The sequence below is a fragment of the Dermacentor variabilis genome, chromosome 5 (assembly GCF_050947875.1).
Source record: "Dermacentor variabilis isolate Ectoservices chromosome 5, ASM5094787v1, whole genome shotgun sequence".
In the NCBI taxonomy this organism is placed as follows: domain Eukaryota; kingdom Metazoa; phylum Arthropoda; class Arachnida; order Ixodida; family Ixodidae; genus Dermacentor; species Dermacentor variabilis.
In genome coordinates, this window is record NC_134572.1 from 164316759 (window position 1) to 164335951 (window position 19193).

Consider the following 19193-nt stretch of genomic DNA (forward strand, 5'->3'; position numbering starts at 1 on the left):
TCACCTCACTAAGAAAAGTGCAAAACACAGCAGTATTGTTTTCTTTACCGTAAACTGATGCCAATTCTAAATGCATTGAAACCAGGAGAAATAATGCTTTGGGCCTCTCTAGCTGTTACAGCTGAAAAAATGAAAAGAACAAAAAAAATGATGAAGTATTTTTTCTCCTTCTCATCGAGACAATATATTTAAATGTTTCCTCATGAAGACAAAGGAGTGTGTCTTTCTTTTAACTGCGGCATGTACGCCCAAGTTCCGCACCTTTTCTCATATGAACGTCGTTGCGGGAAAGAGTTGAAGCATTGTATACCGTACCTGCGTAGAATTTCGGCACATTCTCAAAATGAAATATAAAAACGCCAAAGTGACGATGGTTGTCCCGACTTCCTTCCGTGGCTTCTTTGTCGCAGGAGCAAGGAACGCCACACCTACCGTAGGCACACGAGCGTCCTGCTTTGCAAATAATTACCGAGTGCAGATAATGCACTGGGACACAGGTCACGAAAGTGTGCACGTCGAGGATCCCTTCACTCGTTCAGTGTCACCAAAACCTGCAGAACAGCGAATAAGGTCAATACAAAAGTATTCTGGTAAACAAAACATGTATTTTAACAGAACTAAAAACTGCAACTGTCATAGGTTCGCTACATCACTACTGCAGTTTCCACATGAGAAAGGCCTCAACGCTTTTATTTAAATACACATATGTCACAGGGCAAGTTCCTCTAAACAAAATTTTTTTATAGAAATCATCAAGCGTCGTAGCTATTCCAGCTGGCTAATATTTTACTTTGTTCATGCTTTAATGTGATTATCATTTATTGTGAACTTCACGCCGTTTACGGTGTGTCAACCTTTTCTTGCTTAGCCTCTCCCACGCAAAGTTCCGTCACTTGGTAGTTCATGGTCTAATGCGCACAGCATCGAACTTTTGTGTTGAGCAAATCGACTTCATAACCAATCGTCGGATCAACTTGAGTCAATTGGTATGGGCACTAGATAACTGCCACCCGTTAATGGGCCTCTTCGGTGCCAACTTTGGTCATTAGGATATAGTCACGGAATATGTGCCACTCTTCAATTATGAAAAATCATCGAAAATATCTGGGTTGGTCCGTGAAACGAACAGACACGTCTTTTTGAAGTGAACGTACACATAGGTGTATCGAAATATATATATATATATATATATATATATATATATATATATATATACAGAGAAGATCTGTCAAGAGCAGCATGAAGAGATTGTATATGTTGAGCTCTTTGACGAAACACTGTGTACCGATATATGTCACAACGCTCTCGCTTTCGTTATTGCAGTTATCATAATTATAATAATCTTCATAGCATGAAAAACATCTCACCAATTACATATCCGCCATAGGAAATATTTCCATTCGCATTAAAGTGCCTAATTACATGCGAAAGATGGATGCGCCCAATACTAATATATAAACAAACTGAAGCTGAACGCTAAATCTACTCACGCACTTTCACGAATCCTTTCATTATCCTTTTTCCCCTTTGAAGATTTCAACTTATGCGTTAACGCGTTTATGTCATGCTCGACACTGTCTATTGCTAGGTGGTTCCAGGTGCCTATAAATTTGAAATGCATTCAAAATTTGGCGCAACAAAATGGCTTAGACTGACTAATTTGTACATGGTGCACTATTTTCTTGTCTCTTTTTTTTCCTGCCGGGCATGACATTACGTTATTAAGTGCTAGACTAATACAGGAAGAGGTGCCGAAATTCAAGACTGTCAGGTGGATCCCCTGAGAAGCATAATACAACGAAAAGTAAGATGATCGTTCTGCTAATAAGTGACAATATGATTCTACTAAACAACACATTTACCGTTACATTAGAAATACGGACAATACCTTAATGGGGCAGTTGAATGTATCTGTTTGCTGCTGAGAAAAGCCACGCCTTGGTGTACACCATTATTGTACCTATACTTTGGAAATGCTCATCAGACATTGGATGAGCTTTCAAGCTAGCACAAAACGCACTGACTTCATGTACGGCAAAAAAACTTACGTAGAAGCTTCAACTCTGAAGTGAGAACCCAGTATTGAGCTGTTGATAGCAAATTTAAATTGGTCAAGATATTTTTTGATAAAATGGCTTATGAAGCAGATAAAGAAGCATCTGAAATACTGTAGTACGTGGACCAGGAATTAGGTGTCTTGCAGTAACGGAATGCATTCCCCGATATTTTAGCGAAGCATTTAAAATGCAGACAAAATAAAGATTGAGAGAACTGACGTGAAGATTACTTTCCTGTTGTTGAAAGCGATATACGATAATTCCATTGTAGAGCAAGAAAACGGAGAACGGATTGTAGCAATCTATATTATATAGCTGCGCACTGTAGGTGAGAATAAGGTAATTTTACACACCTTCGAGCTTAGACAGCAGCTGTTCAGCCGCCTCTGCCGAAGACACCAGAAGTAGATCTTTCACAACACTGACGGGAACTCGTTTCTGGTGCTGCGATTCCGCTGACTCAACCAATCGCCTCAGGTTTTCCTGCGTGGAGCCAACCGTCACTCGCATAACGGCATCACTGTTGAATTGTGTTAATCATATTTTCCACAGCATTCGTCCCCAACTTCAAAGGTTTTCTAATATCTCTGTGTGGTAGACAAATATCAAAGAACAATTGAAGCAGCAGCGCTACATATTGTAACATTTCCATGAAGCCATCGCGGTGTGATAAGATAAACAGAACGAGCTAAAAGTAAAAAAATAAACAGGATGGTTGAGGAGAGGTTTGTACCGCTTCGCTAACGTGTACTGGGAAAGTGTTATTGCACGTGAAAGATGACAGAGAAAAAAATAAGGAAAGAACGGGCAATATAAGAATATTTGTGGGGGTACTGTCCTAGTTTGTGCTGGTACTCCTTAGGTACACACAGTGTCGGCTCCAGATGCAGACACGTGCAGGAATACACAGTGCACAGTATCTCAAAGCCTCAGTTTCAATCGTTTCTCTACGGAATGGTCAATAACCCACTCCGTTACGGCGGACAATCGCCAAATCACAAATATAAAAGTTTTTCGACAATGGCCTGCTCAAATTTCGCCCCAAGAGGCTGCATAAACACTGTTTCGTTGCATAAAAAACAAAGTGAATACGCCCAAAATGTCAACGAACCTATTACCGAGTACCACTAATTTGATAAAAACGCAAAAGCGCTTTCGGGCTTTGCGCGCTAAAGCGCCATTCACACGACGAACCAATTCAGCGGACGACCCTTAGGTACCTCCGTGCCGCCCAATCGCGCCGCATAAACAGAACGAAACCGATAAGCTGCTGGCTGTGCAATCGGTTGTGGCTCAGTGATGTTATTCTCCTCTGCGGAATTAGGCAGATCGTGTAAATTGAGTTTGACAAACCACGGTTTCCGTGTTCCAGCATCAAGACTGGAAGGTACACACCTATCGTAAAATCCTGCTTGTACTATGTACGGATTGACTAAGTTCATAAAATTGTAGAAAGTTACATTGTGGGTAATTTATTGTATCGACACGAACACCTACAGCGTATGCCGTACTGCTAACTCCTTCAATTAACCACTTCATTGGAAGTGGAGAAGCGTTTCGTAAAAGGGATTATGAGCCATAGGTCAAACAGGAGCATTGCCTCCCACCAAAAAAAAGGCGGGCCGGTTGAAAAACGGTCGGAGAGAGGGGTTGAAAGAGTGGGCACTGGTACAGATCAAGCGTGGGCAATTACTCGTATGTGTGCAGTGACACTTCTTTCCTCTTATTTTTTTTTATTCGCACTTCCTCCTTTCCTATCCTCCCCTAGAGTGGACAACCGAAAGCTCTGTCGGCTAAATGCATTCTTTCTTTATACAGGCCTTTATAAAACGACCACAATAATCTGTGAATATAAACAGAAGAACAAATGCCATATATCATGTCTTGAGAAGTCCCCTCAAATTCATCATTAGCGTGCGTTAGTGAGCAACTACAAGCCAAGACCTGCGACTACGTCTGTGTTAGAATTATACTGCACGTGAAGCTGTATGGCACGAGAGGCCTGTTTGGCGGCAAGCCTTCGCGATTTCGTTTTTCTACCTGGCAATAGATGCGCTAATCTTATGGTTGGCACGCTTGTGACAACGCTGGCAATTTACTTTGTCGTCGCACCTGTACGCAGATCTACAGCTGTATGCAGTACGCAGCTGTACGCAGCTGTACGTGGTGTGCCGTGTTGTATAATATATATTATGGCAGGCATTGATGAGCCATTCGTTAAACTTGTTGCTAGTTGTGAACCCGATTATACTTTATAGCTGCTGGGGAGTAGTAGAACCTTCTACATCACTCACTAATGTGCAAACAGCAAGCATATGCAATGCGTTCTTAAGCTTTTATGTGTGCTTTAGAAGTGCGCTAATAATTGTTCAGTTATGAACTAACACTAACGCATGTTGGTTTACAAGCTGCGGTAAATGGTCTTCTGCGTTTATTTCTAAACTAAGTCCTGCATACATTGGCCAATGCAGCAGTTTGCACACGTTTTAAAGTGCTAAATTCACCGGATGTAATAGTTGGTCACTCGTGCCTAGTAAAGCAAAGCGTTCTGCTAGACGAAGCGTTTGCTGCTAGTGAAATCCGACAAAACACCCACACTCTCTGGTAACGTTAAACGTTTACGGTGCTCCGCTCCTGATAAAGGAGAGATGAGAGCTTTCTGCGCCATTAGCTCATCTATATAAATAAGAAAAGCAGAACGTTATCCATACATTGCAGAGCTGGCTGTAAGTGAGAACCTTCTTATGCAGAAGCCTTTCTTCAGTTAGCAGGACTGTCATGTTGTAAGTCCTATTATTTGTGAATGTTGCTCGTCAATCGTAAACAGAAGTCTCAATCAAAAGACTTCCTGACTGAAGCGCCTGAATTACTATATATACGCCTAAGCTTCGCGTGAACTTAGCGTATTTGCAAGAACTAGGAGCGCCAATAATTGCATCAGATTTCGAAAGCTACACAAGGCTCCATGTGTACCTTGTGTTCCTAAGGAACAGATTCGCAGAGAAGTTAACTCAAGGGACATAGCCGCAGGGAAGTTGACCTAGTGTCATCAGTTTCAAGGTTGTTCCGCAGTTACCCAAGCTTTGTAATAAACATTCGTAATAGCCGCGTACGCTAACTTAAGACACAGCAAAAGAAAAAGGCGGTTTAATGATTTAAAGATTTGCGCCTTATAGGATGAAATGCGTGGCATGTAACACAGTCTGCATATGCCAGAGGTTTCGTGAGAAGAAAAAGAGGTTGCTCCCGATCCCTCCACAGGAGCTTCCATGACGTAGTGTTCATAAACGGCCGTGATAAGCTTGATGATTGCCTTATTCTAAAAAAAAAACCGAATTCATGCATGTTTCACGGAAGGCTGTTTCACCAACGTCTGAGATACTCAGGTCGAGAAAATGACATGGTGATGCATGCCAGGCTTACTTCACCTCATTAAGCGTCAGCAGCACCATCACCAACATAACACATCTTGTTGTGAGCAAATTTCCGAAGTGACAACGCATGAGTACTTCGCCAGAAGTTGCAAGCGTCCCCATGTAAATTTCTATGAGAAATTAGACATATATTGACTATTCTGCCCTTTAAATACGATTACTTCGAAGAGAAACCTCTGTGAATCAGACTCAAGCGTTGCCAGATGTATGTGGAGCCAGGGTATGTGCCCAGCTATCGTACCGCTATCCAATGTGCTGGAAGTAGTCAATTTTATGCAGCAGCTCAAACTTTTAAGCTTCTGTTTTAATCGTCTCTTAAATAGCTTCACAGTTGGCGCTTAAGACCCCTAAATATTATGTAACGTTTAAGATCTACATCATATCGGAAATAGTTTGTGGATTAGCCCAGGCGGATTCTTACCTGTATACCGAGAACGTTTTTAGCGCCACACACTGATAGATAACATGCGCTCCGTGGAAGTCGCAATATTGCTCATATTATGAACATTTTCAATCTCGAAGGACAATTGGCCATTGATGTATTATCTGGTCATTCGTGCAAAGCGACCAAAGGTCATTGCTTATTCATGCATTGTAGACAAGAACGCAAGGAGCAGCTGCTGTAAGAAGCTACAACAAAGAACCCGCTTTGTTTATTTACCTGTCGATATCAGACTACCTTGGCGCATGGGGCGGGGCAGAGATAAGCTGCTGTTGCCGAGCGTAACACAAAGTGAGACGCGTAAGCAGAGATGAGGTGGCTGCTTTATAGCACATGTCCGGAAGCTATGCGCTATGCTATGCTGAAGCTATGCGCTATGTGCGTTATACCTCCAAGCATTGTATTCGAAGCTAGATGGTGCGCACGCGCGCCAGTGCACAGTGTTTCCGCGCTCTTGGCAGCCTCAGACTGGCTGTATACATAAAACCCAAAGAATGAAAAGCAGAGATATCTGGCTCTGTACACATGTCTGAAACTCTCTAAAGTCAGTGCGCTGCTTTAAAGGGTGGGAAAGACTAACCGGAAAACATTTTACGAGCATGCAGGGTAATCGAGCTCGGATATTGAAATTGCGTTGTGGTTTCGCTGCATGTTGGGCCGCTAAAGCTTCTGCGGAGGAATAAGGCTAACAAAGTACCAACGATCTCCGTTTACATATTGCCGAGAGTAAATACAAACATTCCATGTTTGCGTGCATTGTTTGTTCTGATTTCATGGCTGCCTGGTATACATCATACCCGCCATCTCAACGAACAATAGTAACCGCTCGCCAGGCAATATATTACACATTGCACACCACGATGCCTAAGGCTAATGTTAAGGCTATATAATTATGGAAAGTAAAAACACTTAAAAGACCTTGAGTAATCAGGAGAAAAAAAAACTTGGCAGTCACCTTACCATACGATGAACAGGATGAAGGCCAAAATCTACAAGTTCACGAGACATTCACTACACTACTTGGCATTTTCATTCTTATGTGTTGTAACGTCCTATTACTGCTTTCTCCCAGCATGCGTCGTGGTTTAGAGTAAATTAATAATGTATGCATTAGGTAGCCTTGCCATAATTAACTTGGCCGTAATTAACGCCAAAGGACGCAGGTTTGACTCCTAACAATGATCTGGGGTTCTACTGCCCAAATCAACTAAATTTTTTTAGACGTGGCTTAATTACTTTCAGGTTAATTAACACCAACGGTAGTGAGTTCGACTGTCGTCCTTCATCATGTCAATTGATCCAACATGAAGGTATAGCCAGTTCGTCCCTACCACGAAGATTGGTCGTGGGTTTGAGTGCCTTAATCAACTTCGCCTTAATTAACAATTAAGGAAGTGGATTCGACTACCACCAGAGGACAAGAGTTCGATTCCCTCCCAAGGTCATGAGTTTGACTGTCGACCTTCACGATGTAGAGTGGAATACAACTTGGAGATATCTCCATGTTGCCCAAATCTCCAAGTGGGTTCGACTCCCACCAAAGGTAGAGGGTTTGACTTCCAGCAAAGGTCATGAGTTCGAGTGCCTTAACGAACTCTATCTCACTTCTACCTTAATTTACTTAGCCTTAATTAACACCAAAGGTAGTCAGCTTGATTTTTGACCTTTATGGCCTGTTATATCTTCATGGGGGTTCACTCCCACAAAAAGGAGAGGGTTTCACTTCCACCAGAGGTCGTGGATGCGAGTGCCTTAATTATCTATATCTTAACTAACTGTGCCTTAATTTCTTTTGTCTTAATTCACCCTACAGGTCATGGATTTGACTCCAACCAAACGTCGAGAGCTTGACTCCCACTAGATGTCGTGGGTTAGACTCTCGACATTCACGATGTCACTTAAAATCCAACTTGCAAATTTTGCTGCTTCGCCATAGCTCTAATTCGGTTCGACTCCCACCAAAGGTCATGGGTTCAACTCTCGACGTTGGCAATGGCATTTGGAATCCAACTTAGAGATACGGCCGGTCCGCCCATATCTCCAAGTGGGTTCAACTCCCCCCAAATGTCGTGCGCTACAGTGCCTATATTATTACTAACCTGAGTAACTGTGCCCGAATGAAGGTTACTTTAATTAACACGACAAGTTGTGCTGACGCTTCTTCGCTTCGGCTTCACGCGTTCTTATAGGTTGACGGCCTAATTCACCTTAATTAACGCTAAAGCTCGTGGATTCAACTCCCACCAGATATCGACGGTTCGACTCCCACCAAAAGCTATGGGTCAATAAATTCGCCTTAATTAGCACCACACGTAGCGGATCCAACTGCCACCAGAGGTCGACGGGTCGAGTCCGTATGAATTTTGCTGCCATACATTTGGGTGCCCTAACGCCGGACGGCGTAACGCGGATATAAGTACCTCCCAAAATTTTGTTATATTTAGGGTGTATACGTGGAAGGATCGTGTGGAGATGCGTAGTTCAAAGCTCACCTGCACCACAAGGTCTTTACGGTTTAATGCTTTTCTCCAGCCATTTTCCAGAATGCCTGAGAACATAAGCAACACAATAAAAAGTTGATAGGGACGCTCGTTGTCATGGTAATTTATCGGATTAGTTTCCCAATGACACAACTTCGCTATTATAGATGCCGTGTTGGTGAAGTGACAGGATAAGATAATACTTATGAGGTGTTCAAGTCGTCTTCTAAGGAGTAGCTAAACGAGACATTCAAGGTTCTTTGCGTTCAGCTTTATAGAAGTGTGGCCTCCGCGGTAGTGAATCGGATCCACAGACAGCGTAGCAGTCTGCATTACATCGAGTAGCAGTATTTTGCGGTAGTGATGCGCGCTTTCTAACTATAACAACCAATGCTTAGTCCTATATGGGAAATGCGCAAGCAGCTGAAATTGCTCGAAACGTATTTTATGTATTCTGACCGTGATCACGACGTCACTGCACACAGTTTTTTTATTATTATTTAATATGTAATAATACTGCCAGCCCATGAAGGGCCATTACAGGAGTGGAAGATACAAACACATACAAGGATACACTATGACAACAAAAAGCAAGTAAATGAACAACTGCAGACATTTCAGCAGGGACGCGAATCAGTTTAAATTCTATGCACCTTACGACTTCCCCCCAAAAATAAGAAACAAAATAAACAGATACACCTTTGGCAAAGTTATGATATACATATTAGTTAGCGGCAAGAAGAATAACGTGTACACATTGTAAAAATTCCTCAACGCATGAGGCCGACACGACAGAGTCGGGGAGCGCATTCCATTCCGTAATACCTCTCGGGACAAAGTTGTACTTAAAAGAATGATTTCTGACTTGAGGGGGTGTGATGTACTGGCTATGACGATGTCTGGATATTTCATTTGTCGAGATTTTGAAGAACTTGTGTTTGTCGACAAGCAAGTGACCATTAATGATAAAGTAAATTAGTTTCAGTCGCTCATACCTGGTACGCAAATCTAGCGGAGGTAAGTCGGCAAGCTTACAAAGTTCAGTGGGGGATTGGCAGTAGCGATACTTGTTAAATATGAAACTTGATGCTAACCTCTGGATTCTATCAATCTTTTGTTGGTTGGATTTAGTGTAGGGATCCCCATATAGCTTTAGCATACTCCATGATAGGACGTATTAAGGATTTATAGGCTAAAATTTTTACCTCAGATGTCGACGAACTTATATTCCGTCTTAGGCTCCAGAGCGCTTTGCTGGCCTTACCACATACAGCATCAATGTGTTGATTCCATCTGAGGTCAGAAGTGAACGTTATTCCTAGATACTTATGTTCATCGACTCTGCTAATAGTTATACTATTTATATTGTAAGGGTAAAGCAAAAAAATTTTTCTTTCTCGTTATGGACATAACAACAGACTTAGCTGCGTTTAGTTCCATCTGCCAGGCGTCACACCATTTTTAATTATTGGCAGACTAGACTGTAAATTGGCCTGATCATTACTATCTCGAATTTTATTACACATCACACAATCATCAGCAAACAGTCTGACGAGGACACTAATATTACTGGGCAAGTCATTTATAACGATCAGAAATAAAACAGGACCTAGGACACTTCCTTGCGGAACTCGCGACACAACACGGGAAGGGCGTGATGTGCACCCCCCGAAATCAACGTATTGTTCGCTAGAAGAAAGGTAAGATGAAAACCACTGGGTGATTGCGGGGCTCTGAAATACATAATTAATTTTCATGATTAACTTCGGTTGGGACACTTTGTCCAATGCTTTCGCAAAGTCGAGGAAAATTATGTCTGTTTGACCACGGGAGTTTAACATTTCAGAGAGGTCTTGTACAATTTCAATGAGTTGGGTGGTTGTTGAGAGCTGTTTTCGGAAACCATGCTGCCCAGGAAAAATCAAGTTGTATTTGTCCAAGTGAGAAACTAATTGTTTATAAATAATGTGCGGGAGGAGCTTAGAACACGCGCTTGTAAGATAATCATCATCATCAGCCTGGTTACACCCACTGCAGGGCAAAGGCCTCTCCCATATTTCTCAAACCGCCCCGGTCATGTACTAATTGTGGCCATGCCGTCCCTGCAAACTTCTTAATCTCATCCGCCCACCTAACTTTCTGCCGCCCCCTGCTAGGCTTCCCTTCCCTTGGAATCCAGTCCGTAACCCTTAATGACCATCGGTTATCTTCCCTCCTCATTACATGTCCTGCCCATGCCCATTTCTTTTTCTTGATTTCAACTAAGATGTCATTAACTCGCGTTTGTTCCCTCACCCAATCTGCTCTTTTCTTATCCCTTAACGTTACACCTATCATTTTTTTTTTCCATAGCTCGTTGCGTCGTCCTCAATTTGAGTAGAACCCTTTTCGTAAGCCTCCATGTTTCTGCCCCGTAGGTGAGTACTGGTAAGACACAGCTATTATACACTTTTCTCTTGAGGGATAATGGCAACTTGCTGTTCATGATCTGAGAATGCCTGCCAAACGCAGCCCAGCCCATTCTTATTCTTCTGATTATTTCCGTCTCATGATCCGGATCCGCAGTCACTACCTGCCCTAAGTAGATGTATTCCCTTACGACTTCCAGTGCCTCGCTGCCTATTGTAAATTGCTGTTCTCTTCCGAGACTGTTAAACATTACTTTAGATTTCTGCAGATTAATTTTTAGACCCACTCTTCTGCTTTGCCTCTCCAGGTCAGTGAGCATGCATTGCAGTTGGTCCCCTGAGTTACTAAGTAAGGCAATATCATCAGCGAATCGCAAGTTACTAAGGTATTCTCCATTAACTTTTATCCCCATTTCTTCCCAATCCAGGTCTCTGAATACCTCCTGTAAACATGCTGTGAATAGCATTGGAGAGATCGTATCTCCCTGCCTGACGCCTTTCTTTATTGGGATTTTGTTGCTTTCTTTATGGAGGACTATGGTGGCTGTGGAGCCGCTATAGATATCTTTCAGTATTTTTACATACGGCTCGTCTACACCCTGATTCCGTAATGCCTCCATGACTGCTGAGGTTTCGACAGAATCAAATGCTTTCTCGTAATCAATGAAAGCTATATATAAGGGTTGGTTATATTCCGCACATTTCTCTATCACCTGATTGATAGTGTGAATATGATCTATTGTTGAGTAGCGTTTACGGAATCCTGCCTGGTCCTTTGCTTGGCAGAAGTCTAAGGTGTTCCTGATTCCATTGCGATTACCATAGTAAATAGTTTGTAGGCAACGGACAGTGAGCTGATCGGTCTATAATTTTTCAAGTCTTTGGCATCCCCTTTCTTATGGATTAGGATTATGTTAGCGTTTTTTCAAGATTCCGGTACGCTCGACGTCATGAGGCATTGCGTATACAGGGTGGCCAGTTTGTCTAGAACAATCTGCCCACCATCTTTCAACAAATGTGCTGTTACCTGATCCTACTCAGCTGCCTTCCCCTTTTGCATATCTCCCAAGGCTTTCTTTACTTCTTCCGGCGTTACCTGTGGGATTTTGAGTTCCTCTAGACTATTTTCTCTTCCATTATCGTCGTGGGTGCCATTGGTACTGTATAAATCTCTATAGAACTCCTCAGCCACTTGAACTATCTCATCCATATTAGTGATGATATTGCCGGTTTTGTCTCGTAACGCATACATCTGATTCTTGCCAATTCCTAGTTTCTTCTTCACTGTTTTTAGGCTTCCTCCGTTCCTGAGAGCATGTTCAATTCTATCCATATTATACTTCCTTATGTCTGCTGTCTTGCGCTTGTTGATTAACTTCGAAAGTTCTGCCAGTTCTATTCTAGCTGTAGGGTTAGAAGCTTTCATACATTGGCGTTTCTTGATCAGATCTTTCGTCTCCTGCGATAGTTTACTGGTATCCTGCCTAACGGAGTTACCACCGACTTCCATTGCACACTCCTTAATGATGCCCACAAGATAGTCATTCATTGCTTCAACACTAAGGTCCTCTTCCTGAGTTAAAGCCGAATACCTGTTCTGTAGCTTGATCTGGAATTCCTCTATTTTCCCTCTTACCGCTAACTCATTGATCGGCTTCTTATGTACCAGTTTCTTCCGTTCCCTTCTCAGGTCTAGGCTAATTCGAGTTCTTACCATACTGTGGTCACTGCAGCGCACCTTGCCGAGCACGTCCACATCTTGTATGATGCCAGGGTTAGCGCAGAGTATGAAGTCTATTTCATTTCTAGTCTCGCCGTTCGGGCTCCTCCACGTCCACTTTCGGCTATCCCGCTTGCGGAAGAAGGTATTCATTATCCTCATATTATTCTGTTCCGCAAACTCTACTAATAACTCTCCCCTGATATTCCTAGTGCCTATGCCATATTCCCCCACTGCCTTGTCTCCAGCCTGCTTCTTGCCTACCTTGGCATTAAAGTCGTCCATTAGTATAGTGTATTTAGTTTTCACTCTACCCATCGCCGATTCCACGTCTTCATAGAGTCTTTCGACTTCCTGGTCATCATGACTGGATGTAGGGGCGTAGACCTGTACAATCTTCATTATGTTCCTCTTATAAAGTTTCACCACAAGACCTGCCACCCTCTCGTTAATGCTACAGAATTCTTGTATGTTACCAGCTATATTCTTAATAATCAGGAATCCGACGCCTAGTTCTCTTCTCTCCGCTAAGCCCCGGTAGCACAGGACGTGCCCGCTTTTTAGCACTGTATATGCCTCTTTTGGCCTTTAGAGAAATTGGTCTATAATTTGCCACTTCTGCAATACTGCCACTTCTGTGTATAGGTATGATTTTTGCGCGTTTCCATGCTACCGGAAAGCAACCATTATCAACAGAGGACTGAAAAATTTTAGTTTGGTATTTAGAGTTCCATTCTGCATATCTACGTAAAAACTCATTTGGAGTGCCGTCAGGACCAGGGCTCTTCTTAACATCAATATTCAGCAAAAGATTTAAAACACCTTGTTCATTGACTTCAATGTCTGCAATGGGTGGTCTAGCAGCTGTGTAGGCTACATGAGGTGCATGACCATTATCTTTAGTAAAAACGGATGAAAAGTAAGCGTTAAAATTATCAGCTTGCATTGCAGTAGTACTGCAGGATTCTGAGGATACCGGGTTTGTGGATGGGTTGACATACTGCCAGAACTTCTGCGGCACCTCTTTAAGGAACTTCGTAAGTGTCACATTATAAAACTTGTCTTTAGATTCTTTTATAAGGCATTTCAGGTCATGGTTCATGTGTTGAGATTTTATCGGGGGCTGTATTCCTCGAACAGTCCCCACGTTTTCGCCTTAATCTTCTCTTTAGATCTATAACTTCCCTTGTAATCCAATGATTTTTCTTTTTAATTCTTTTATAGTACTTTGGTATGTAGTTTTTAATGCAATCCATGACCGTTACAAAGTAGTAGTCCCATAAATTATCTGTACTAGTATTTGACTCAAAGAGATGAACAAAATGGTCGAAAGAACGCTCTAAAAAGTCTAACACACCAACTTCATCAGCAGAGGAAAACTTCAAAAATGTTTTATGAAGAGCACATAGGTATGGTTTAGGTCCTAAGCTTAGAAATGCTAGCACCATTTTATGGTCCGAAAGGCCATCTTCCGTTTTACATATGTCTAGATATGGGATTAGAGAATTTGACAGAAAAATTAAATAAAGTATTGATGACTTAGTCTCACAGATTCTTGTATAATCTGTCACAACCTGGGTTAAGCCTAAAGAGAAAGCTAGCCCCAAAAGCTGGTCACAACTTGAAACCTCAGTCTGTCCCGGTGAAAGTGTCGGCCAATCAATGCCGGCCAAGCTAAAATCACCTAAAAGTATAATGTTATTGCCTTGAGGCATGTTAGACTCCATAAATTTTCTTAATTGCAAAATAACATCTACGGGTGAGTTAGGAGCCCTGTAAATAGAACCAATAAGGACTTGATGTTCGCCCAAATTTCTTTCGATCCAGACCGTTTCTATCGCATCGAAACATAGTTGGTATAAAAATCCAATATGATAGCATACCGATGAACCTAAAATGAAATCTATAAGAGCACCTTAAACAAGCCACAGTGGGTGAATGCTATTGTGCGCGCGTTGTACTAGCCGTGCCAAACTAGCCACAAGCGTTGGCTAACAGCCAACGCTTGTGGTCAAGCTACGTATGAGATGTGAAATTGGACCCACAAAGCAGAGGGCCCAAGGCTTCATTTACCGCTTTTGCTCCTTATATCACACCCACATTCCTAGCTTGTTTTGCTCACATTTCTCACTGCACAATGTATAAGCAGATAAACACCGCACAAGTGAGTCTTGTAAGAATATGTTTCACATACCAGTTTTTGGTTTTGCCGGGCCTGTTGCTTCTTCATGAGTAGCAACTCAACGATGATGCTTTGCTTGTTTGGATCGACATTCTGTGAAATGAAAAATAAATGCCAGAAATAATATTTCAGGTCCATCTGTGAACAACATTATTCACAATTGTATGTCTTGTACAAGCCACTTTGACTGCTGCCTGACACCCCATACATGGCCTGCACACTCTGAGACAAAATCAGCACTGCGAGCCTTTGATTCGCTCAACCTATAGAAGAGGTCATTATTAGGTGTTAGCGTTAGACGTTGCACAGGTATACAATCTTGCGCAGTAGAACGGTCACTCAATTACTTTGCAATGTAGACCTGGACCCTAAGACTCAGCCCACCACAAGGTAGCTGGTGCGGAAGCTGATGTTAGCTGTAGTGCGGTTTCAAAAGCTGTCGACTTAAAGATATCATTGCCATTTGTTCGGCGTGTTGGTAAATTAAAAGCATATTTAGCGCCAGTAAACAAGGACGGAAGGGAGACGACATTGCGACGACATAGCGCATTGTGTTGTCGTCTCCCTTCCGTCCTTGTTTGCTGGCGCTAAATATGCTTTTAAAGATATCGTACTGGCGAAATGGCATAAACAATTGGGTTCGTATTATGACTTGGCTTATGTGATACTGCATAGTAAATTACTGGGTTCAAGCAGGCAAGTGGCCGAGCTGCTTGCGGGAAATTGATTTTGGCACGACTTCTGGTCTCGTGGTTAAAGTCAAGCGAAACCGAGCAAGTATATGTCGCCTTCGCTCAAGGCTATGCACATCCTGTCGGCACCGCGCACAGCCTGTGCTCTGAACGCTGCTGAGTGCCCGCGACTGTAGAACATCTGTTTCGCTGCAGCCTTCTCTACATGTCCCAGCGAAAGTTCATGGCTTCTACGCTAGCAGGCATTGGCAAGAAAACAGTGTCGGAAAGCATTCTTCTCTCCGCAATGTGTGGCCGCTCAGTAGCAACAGCTTCAGGAGCTATTTTAAAGCATTCCAACAAAACCCAACTGGGCTCCAGACTTTAAATAAACCATTGTGATAAAGGTCTATGGTATATGTGAATCCCATGCTCCTCTCCTCGTCATCGTCTTGCATCAGTTTGTTGACCCCTTGCCTTTTTCTCCCTTGGCAGAATATCAGTTGAGAGCATACTAGCTAAGTGCGACGTCTATGATTTTTCTCTAAGTCATTTCTGTCTGTCTGGTACACGTAATCTGAGGTGCTGTACTTATAGGCGACCATGTTACGACAAGTGTTACCTACAAGACGAATACATAGCGTAGGAACCGTATATAATGTTACCATTTTGTCTGATGCATTGTTCCACGCAAGCAGATAATTTAGCCTTCATACGTTGCTTTTCGCGAATAAATGTCACGCTTGATAGGCGCCTTCATGTTGCTGGGATACTCGTATGCTCCACAGCCACCATACGCTAAAGCTTTTCTTGCTCACAGCAGCGCCAACCAACATAGTCAAGCGAGCGCAGGAACCATTTCTTGTAGAAGACGTTACGCGCAGTGCACGATGCTCTGAAGCCATCGTCAGAGCGAGTTTCAACGTCCAGCGCAACCAGTACGATCACACAGGGTGCACATCCCTATAGGACCTGGTCACGAGAGTGGCACTCGCGCCACACGAGCAACCACGTGTCACCGGAATTCTAGAGCACTGTTAAAGGGCAGGACCTACTTCAGTCTAAAAGTAAAGCTGCCCTCAACTTAGAAAGGTCGCCGAACTGCTGTGCGTCAAGACACGTTTTTGAATAGCTCATTGAGTAAGTTTCACATGGTGGTAGAGAGAGAGAGAAGGGGTGTATAGAAAGACAGAGGGGTTAGCCAGTGATAGTTCCGCTTGGCTTCTCGGCCCTGGGGCAAGGGGTCTATGAACATAAAGACAACTTCCAAATAAATGCATGGCCGGAATGCGGTTGGCTTATAGTTAATACATTGGGCTGTTCCTAGAAAGAGTGTGAAAAATTATTGTTTGAGGATTATGTTAATGGCGTGGGCAGCGGTAGAGAAAAGTTTCTTCAATGTAAAGTGAAAGGCGGAGAAAGAGCGCACATGTCAGATGTGTGGGTAGGAAGCCAGTTAGGAAACTATATTTGATCGTCAAACAATGAAATAAAAAGAACAATGTCTTAGGTTACCACAAATAGCCAGGTTTTGTTGTTAAGATCTAGGAGACGGTATCTGAGGAAGCAAATTTTTCCGAATAAATACGGCTATCGTTGTTATTCATTCATACGGGGTGTTTATATAACACAAACTACTATACATGTTTTATTAACACGTTCCAGTCACTATGCATAAATAGATGAATGCATAGTTGCCCTACCCAAGTCATTCACGTCTAAAGATAATTGAAGAAACGGATTGAACGTGTGACAGAGAAAAGCAGAATGCCACTGGAGGAGGGCTGACTTAGAAGAGCGACACAGAGTGAAATCTGCATTATTCTAAAAGCGGAAATTATTTTAAGACTCATGCCTTGTGTGCAAAGTTGCGTACTAGGTGTTAGCGACTGAAATATGCTTGCTTCATTATTATTGGACACTTGCTTGTTTATAAACGCAAGTATTTCAATATGTAAACAAATTAAACATCCACACATAGCTCATAGCCAAGTATATTGAACCATCTCAAATGACAAATGAGTTTTTCAGAACAGTATTGTTTCTGGAAGTACTACTGATAGGAAAGGAAGGAGTTTCCTGACTATGTCATATTAGCCTGATGTGTTGAGAAAGTTCTGCAACGTGTACACTAAATTCTGTTTGCCCCTAACATGTAAATCCTAGCTGTTGCACAACTATTGCATTTTATTTATTAATGTATTTATTGGCAGAATTTGTACAGTGACTAGAAATGAAAGTGGTTGACATCTCTTCTTAGCAGACGGCATTGTTTATTTACTTTTCTTCACACTGTATTCATGCTACGCGTTCGTGTGTAAATGTGTAAATGTGTAAATTAATGGTAGATTCAGTGGCTGTGTTGAACAGAACAGGAATGTTAAGGGGTGGTGAGAGGCCTAGGGGACCGGTGAAAACAGTGAGCTGGGTGGCACCCACCACCCGTCCCATTTTCATAAGGATTACCAAGTACGCGTAGCCAGCCAGCCAGCCACACACGGGGTCCATCACTGTCTGTATACGCGTTTCTATGTGCAGTTAAGGTATAATGTCGATAAAGCGATAGCCGTTCTCGGCTGCGCTAGGAATCCCGCCAGTCTTTGGTCTTTCTTTTTACCGTTACGATCAGATACTGCAAATGCTTTCTTCAACAGCGTCCTGAAGTTAACGCAGCTGGAATTGTGGGACATTCAACCAACAAACTGCGTCCTCCGCCGTAAAGGCAAAACGTTCCCATATGTACATCAGAGAAGAGGATAGTAAACGGTATAAGAGGTGTAATAATTTCCTGCAAAGGTCTGCTAGGGCAGGATGCTACATTTAGCGGCCCTGAACATAATTCTTCCAGTAAACCGTTCATTCTTTGTAGACCTCACTTCTGTTCGCCTCTTCCCTGCAAGCTTTTGTGCGGTCTTTCAGCGACTGAGTCCTTCAATGCAAAACCGTTTTACGGCTAGGCTGAACACGAAAAATATCTATTCTAAGGGCGGAACTTATTCAAGAAGCCGAAGGAATGGAAGCAAGAAAGGGCAAAGACATAGCGCACGACTCTCTCAACTCATAATTGTCCATAGCTCCTCGTTGCATCCTCGCTTCAATTTCTTCTCCTTTTTCATAAAAAGAATCCGTTCCGACTCGCTCATCATTTAGTAAACTGCGAAAGTCTTGCTGCGAACGCGTCACCATACAGGAGCAATAGTTGGGCGCGGAGCTAGGAGCATTATTGCGTTTACTTTTAATTCTAGAATGAGAAGCATTTTTAATATAGCCTAAGCACTTAGGGCGCCCGTGTTTTGGATGACTCATGTACTACGATAGTATTTCTTGAGTCTGTTCACTTGGCGTGCTTACCCTGCCGTTGATACGGAACCCATTCATAAGCACGTTGGTCTGGTTGATGAGGTCCTCTTGAAAGTTCTTCTTGAGTGCCCTTCCTTTGGGACGGATGCCTTCAGCTGGTACCGGTGTCGTCTGGATTCCCCAAACTGAAATGGCCACGTACGAATCCGAGAGGTACTCCACCAGCTGTTCATGCCAAGGGCAGAGTGTATGAAAAAAAGAGGGAAAGTGCTACTGAGTGACCAAATGGCGGGGAAATACTTATTCTTGCATTGAATATCGCCGACAGATTGAAGTAGTCTAGAAGCCACCACTTACAAGATAATAATTTTTTGTTCAGCATAATTCCAAGGAGCTGTAAAGGTTGTGCCACCTGAATGAAGGATTTATTTGATTCTTTCGGGTGTGCGCTCATCTTATGAACAGAATTAGGAAGGTTCAAACGTCTACAATTAGAAAA

General features: G+C 42.7%; 1 protein-coding gene across 1 annotated transcript in view; it reads right to left on the reverse strand.

Annotated features, from left to right (window-relative positions):
* Positions 1-498: 498 nt before the first annotated feature.
* LOC142583693 (kinesin-like protein KIF28) overlaps positions 499-19193 on the reverse strand; it is an 89891-nt gene continuing 71196 nt past the window's right edge. Inside the window, exons 21-24 of the mRNA XM_075694180.1 lie at positions 18746-18919; positions 14736-14816; positions 2411-2540; positions 499-551 (exon numbers count right to left, since the gene is read on the reverse strand). Of these exons, the coding sequence (XP_075550295.1) occupies positions 499-551; positions 2411-2540; positions 14736-14816; positions 18746-18919 (438 nt within the window). The remainder of the gene's footprint in view (positions 552-2410; positions 2541-14735; positions 14817-18745; positions 18920-19193) is intronic.